We start from the raw sequence: 6,244 nt of genomic DNA, 5'->3' as shown, positions 1-6,244 counted from the left end.
AAAAATACATTTTTTAAAAAAAGCTCCAGGCATTAGAGACCAGTCCTCTTGGTCTCTTCAAACATTAGGCACCAACAACACTGTAAAAACATATAAAGAAATAAACTAGCTAGCTAGCAAGCAAGCATGTGGTCAGGGGGAGAGCATCAAAACACTATTAACTAATACACTAAATAATACACATAGCAATCAAGGCACACATGTTCAGAATACTTTAAATCTGAACTCCTTTCTCTGCATTTGACATCAGTACTTTATTACTTAAGTCTTGGCACACAAGAGCTATTTTGCTCCCACTGTTCTATCTTTGGTTAAACATATATGAACACGATAAGTCAAAGAGGCTGCTATAATCAGGATTTAAGACAGCAACAGGTGGCAGCGCTTATCGAGTAAACTAAGGAGAATCTGGAATCCACTCAAAAGGCTGAGTAAAGTCTTGCCTTGATCAAGAAGAACACAGAACATTCCTGGCAATTGTGGTCCCCTCTCTCTTTGTGGATGATCCTTTGGCTTTGAAGCAGAATTGCCTTTTTTAAAAAAATCTAGAAGCTTCCTCCCCTGTTAAGTATTCCTGGGCATTCTTACAATCAACCGCAGGAAAGAATCCAAAGGTAATATGTAAATCAATACATACCCCTCCTCTCTCGCTCCATGCATAAATAGCCTGAGCAAAATTCCGCTCATCAGCCCAACCTCTCTTAAATATGCAGCTGGCGACGTCATTGTTTTTGTTGCCAATTCCCTTGCTGGTCTCCTTCCTCTGGCTACTTTAGTCCCAGCTGAGGAACTGGGAATCCAGACTGCACTGGGAGATGAAGAGAAGCTGAGGAAGCCCTGGGTACCACAGGCTGAAGCTCTGTGCTCCATCAATCCCCTTCAGGTAGACCAAGAGATGTTCTGTTTTATATGCATAGATCTTCCTTCTATCTTCAAAGATGATAGAAAACTTAAACACCCAAAGTTTGAGAACAGTCTGACATTTAAAGCATCTTGTGTTTATGCTGAAAATGTCTCATTAGTCCTTCCTGGTTCTAACAGTGTGTAACATTGAAGTTTCCCTAGTTTTTATTTATAAAAAAAATATGATATATTATATAATGCTTGCTGGCTGCAATCATTAGCATTTATTTTATCAGGGTACACGTGTTCCTTTTCTATGGGCAGGACTACAATTTTACTTCACCAACAGCTTTATATTATTTGTCTCATTTATTCTCTTTCTACACTTGTGAGACAAATTGCTATTCTTCCCAGGAACTGAGACCAATGAGAAATGAATTGATCAGAGCCGCTTATTAGGACTGAACCCAATAGTCATGGCAGATTTGACCTAAGGGCTGATAGAACTGAAGGCAATGTAGCATTTGCAATATCATTTACGAAGATAGGGAAGGTCAAGTATGGTTTTAAATTGGACAGGGTGGCACATGCTGAGATTCTTGCATTCCTCAGGTTCCTTCCAACTCTACAATTCTACGATTCTTTGATTTGATGATTCTATGCTGATCTGACATTGCACAAGGCTGTTTTAACATAATGGTTGAGAAATAAGCTGTGGGCTGCAAGTCTGAACCAAATCTCAGCTCAGCAGTGAACCACAGCTTTAAGCCACTATTTCTCAGCCTGAGCTTTTCATCTGCAAAATAAAGGAAACGGCATGGTGACATACTTTACAGGGGTGTTTGTAAGAATTACTGAGAAAATCTACATGAAGCACTTCCTCCTAAAAATGCACTATTTAAATGTTTATTATTGTTAATGTATTTTAAAAATAATACTATGAGGTTTTATGAAACTCAGCCAGATGGGCAGGGTATAAATTATTATTATGAGTTTATAATGCCAGCACTACCAAAGTAATGTTTGATGGTATTATTGCTTTCAATTTTCAATTCTATACACACACGTTTGGTATTAAGTCTGCTTTTACTCAGTGGAATTAAGGATGTAATCAGTGGGACTTACTTTTGAATAAAAAAAGCATAGGTTTGCACCATTACTTTCACTAAAAAAGGCACAGGATTGATGGTAAATTTCTTTATCCATGACTTACCTAGAGAACTTGAAAAATTAAATAAAAGACATGAAGACCCAGACTGGCTGCGGTTAACTAAATGGAAATCTTTGCTACTTATAATTTTTTTTTTTTTTGGAAACTGGTAGTGCAGCCTCTTAAGCAAATTTCAGCATTTTGTAACTACGTACAGAAGAAGAATAGCACTTTTCAAAGATGTATGGACCAAAGCATTGCCAAAGATGTAGAAAAGCTAATGGGAACTGTGGTTTGTACCAATCATTGTGAAGACTTATGGTCTTAGAAGACAACTAACCTCCATGCGCGTTAGTCGCATTGCTAAGGAAAATGAAAGAGAGATGAAAAACAATGGGCAACCAGATGTTCCCATCACCCCTGGCCATGCTAGCTGGAGAGGATGAGAACTGGAGCCTAGTAAAATCTGACCGTCCCCAGCTATCCCATTCCCTCAAGGGAATGAAATCATGGTTTTTCTTTTTAAAATAACACATATTAAGATTTTAATCATTACATTCCCCTTCAAGTGTGGTTGCCAGTGTCTTTCCCCTTTACAAAACCATAAATAAAGGTATTGTTATTTATCATTATTAAGAAAAAGGATCGCAAATCCAAATGAGATCCTCAGGATTCCAGTGTGTGTGTGTGTGTGTGTGTGCGCTTGTGTATATATATATTTGGTGACATGGAGAATAGAGCCTGTTTCACAGCAGAAATTGAAGAAGGCGCTAAGCTGTTAGAGATACCTCCTGCTATTTTTTTTTTTAATCTCTTACTCGCTCTAAAGGTTAGCAGTTGAAATAACATTTACTTACAGCGGTATAAATAGTGTTGGAGTAGCTTTCCGATTTCCACACGTCTTGTTTTGTTGGGCTTTTCTCCTTGTTCTTTAGGGGAGGACAAGGTTGATCTCAAGGATAACGCGAAACGAAAGGTGGCCCTTGGCGTTTCCCCCCACGGCCTCAGATCTCCCCTCGTCTCTTCGTAGCCATGGAACGGTCCACACAAGAGCTCTTCCTCAACTTCATGATTGTACTGATCACGGTTCTCCTCATGTGGCTTCTGGTGAAGTCATACCAAGACTGAAAGACTCCCTCCTACCCCTTGGGAGTGAGTGAGGGATCTACATTCAGAAAAAGAATGCAAATTCTACTATATAGGAGCAGTCCTATGCTTGCTCTTTGTCTGTGTGTCAATTTTTTAAAAAGAAAACAATACTCTAAAATACCTCTTGCCTATATCTGCCCAAAAATTCAAATTGACCTAGGATGATGCAAATATGTAAGCTAGCTACAAAGCAATGAAAGCATTGACATATCCTTGTCCTTCACAATCAACACATGGAGCCATTATGGTGACTACGAGCACCTTTCAAGTCTGTGTCTGTCTGTTTCCTGACTCCCTCTTGTTTGTGTGGTCAGATTTACATACCTGAAATATGACCACGTAGCTTCATTCATCCTCTGTTGCTGTCATTTGAATAAAGAACTAAGTAGGATGCGTTTTTTTCCCTTCTCATTAATTTTCTTCAAAAGATAATTGGCTCATAAGGGGGGGGGGTTGGGTGGATTCAAAGCCACATTAGTGCAATACCTTTATTAGGTCCACCAAATTGTCACAAAATAGCATGCAAGGTGCCACTCCTAAGAAGACCCTGCTCCTACGCTCTGTGGAATTTGGGAAATGGAAGCTAGAGCGCAATTCTATAGCTATCTACAATGTAGGCCCCATTAAGTTCAATGGTAAATGAGTGGGTATATAATTTTGGGGGGAAACTGTAGCTTAGTGAGAGCATCTGTCTTGTACACAAAAGGTCATAGTTTCAATCTCTGGTTTCTCCAGGTAAAGCTGGGGAAAACTTCTACCTGAAAATCTGAAGAGTCACTGCAAGTTGGTATAGACATTACAATGATCCACAGATGGACCAATGGTCTGACTCAGCATAAGGCAGCTTATTATTTTCCTCCTAAACTCGCCTATGTTCTTATGATTGCAACCTGACCTAGCCAACGATAGCCCTCTCTGCAATGCCATCCTGTAATTAGAATGGCACTTGGTTTATAACAACGCTTCTCTTATTCCGTACTGAATACCTTTTCAGATAGCTATTTGGAAAGGGCTTCAAGGTCAAGGGTCATGGCTGAGTGATTGAGCCCATGCTTTACATGGAAAAGGTCCTAGGGTCAATCACCAGCATCTCCTAGTAGGGTTGGGAGAGACGCCCACTGCAACCCTGGAGAGCCACTGCCTGTCATAGAATCGTAGAACAGTAGAGTTGGAAGGGATCCTAAGGGTCATCTACTGTGCCAATCTCTTGCAATGCAGGAATCTCAGCTAGAGCACTAATAATAAAAATAAATAATAATAATAATAATAATAATAATAATAATAATAATAATTTATTTGTACCATCTGGCTGGGTTTCCCCAGCCACTCTGGGCAGCTTCCAACAAAGATTAAAAATACATTAAAATATCACACATTAAAAACTTCCCTGAACAGGGCAGCCTTCAGTTGTCTTTTAAAAGTAAAATAGTTGCTTATTGTCCTGACATCTGATGGGAGGGAGTTCCACAGGGCGGGCGCCACCACCGAGAAGGCCCTCTGCCTGGTTCTCTCTGTAACCTCACTTCTCGCAGGGAGGGAACTGCCAGAAGGCCCTCGGCGCTGGACCTCAGCATCCAGGCAGAACAATGGGGGTGGAGATGCTCCTTCAGGTATACTGGGCCAAGGCTGTTTAGGGCTTTAAAGGTCAGCACCAACACTTTGAATTGTGCTCGGAAACATACTGGGAGCCAATGTAGGTCTTTCAGGACTGGTGTTATATGGTCTCAGAGGCCACTCCCAGTCACCAGTCTAGCTGCCGCATTCAGGATTAGTTGTAGTTTCTGGGTCACCTTCAAAGGTAGCCCCACGTAGAGCGCATTGCAGTAGCTTAAAAACCTGGCTTAAATTCTGGCTTAAAAACCTCCCATGAAGGAGAGCCCACCACCTCTCATGGGAGTCTGTTCCACTGTCAAACAGTTTTTACTGTCATAAAGTTCTTCCTGGTGTTTGGTCGGGATCTCATTTCTTGTAGTTTGAATGACCAATGGTAGAAGGCAGCTTCTTATGCAAGCCTCATCTGTAATCTCTTCTCATCTGAAGCATTAAGATTTAAGACAGGCTTCCTCAATCTTACAACCTCCATCAGCCCCAGCCAACATGGCAAAAGGTCAGGAATGATGAAAAGGGCAGCCCGGCAGCAAATGGAGGGCACCTTGGTGGATACCCTCACCTTATTGGCCCCAAATCTTTCTTGGATTACTGTGGAAATGCAAGGCCACAGTTTGGAACCACCTCTGCAGCTCTTCCACATACTACCCCTTCTCTTCAGTAGAGAAGGCACAGTGTTAGTCTTTATTCACTTGCATGCTCCCAAGCGTCTCATGTTGCCCTACCAGTGTTGGAAGGAGCAGAGTTGTGAGGTAACCTAAGAACCCTGTCCCAGAAGAGAACTTGGCCTGTGCTAAGTGAGAGGTCATAACCTTGGCACTGTACTCGCCTATCAGGAGAAGCTGCCCACACTTTCACTAATTCTCACAATTCGGTTGCGTGCCATCAGTGGCCTCTGAATCATGCAGCCGCCTCCCGAGAACGGCTCATCATCTGTTTCCATAGGCCATGACTCCCCTGCAGTTTAATTTGGAAGAGTCTTGTAGTTCACATGCCGTGCCTCTGTCTCACATAAGTGTGCGTGTGTGTCTTCATCTGATATTATGAAGCCTTCCCCTGGCATTAAAATGTTTCCAAGGAACTGCTTGGGAGCCTCCACAGCTATTCCCTTCACAGAGCGACAGTTTCCAGAGGGGTTTAGCAATCAATCCCTCCTCCCAGAGAAATCTGGGAGTTGTTGCTCTGTGAGGGGAATCAGTGGCGTAGCATGGGTTGTCAGCACCCGGGGCAAGGCAAGTAATTTGCGCCCCCTAACCCGTGGATTTGCGCCCCCTAACCTGTGGATTTGCGCCCCCTAACCCCCAGATGTTGCGCCCGGTGCGGCCGGCCCCCCCTGCACCCCCCACGCTACGCCACTGAGGGGAATAAGGGTCTCCTAACAACTCTCAGCACCCTTCACAAATTACAGCTCCCAGAATGCTTTGTGGGAAGCCATGGCTGTTAATAGTGTTTTAAATATATGATGCAGATGCGGCCTTAATTGACTGACATTCC

General features: G+C 42.5%; 1 protein-coding gene across 1 annotated transcript; it reads left to right on the top strand.

Moving 5' to 3' along the window:
• The first annotated feature begins 703 nt into the window (after nucleotides 1-703).
• On the top strand, nucleotides 704-3,536 carry SLN (sarcolipin). Its single transcript, XM_083436967.1, has 2 exons — nucleotides 704-883; nucleotides 2,929-3,536. The coding sequence occupies exon 2, from the start codon at nucleotides 3,026-3,028 to the stop codon at nucleotides 3,119-3,121; it is 96 nt and encodes a 31-aa protein (XP_083293093.1). The 5' UTR covers nucleotides 704-883; nucleotides 2,929-3,025; the 3' UTR covers nucleotides 3,122-3,536.
• Nucleotides 3,537-6,244: the final 2,708 nt, after the last annotated feature.

Source organism: Podarcis tiliguerta (assembly GCF_965153285.1).
Source record: "Podarcis tiliguerta genome assembly, chromosome: 4".
In the NCBI taxonomy this organism is placed as follows: domain Eukaryota; kingdom Metazoa; phylum Chordata; class Lepidosauria; order Squamata; family Lacertidae; genus Podarcis; species Podarcis tiliguerta.
The sequence above is the reverse complement of the archived record's forward strand: the minus strand, read 5'-3'. Positions and strand labels throughout refer to the sequence as shown.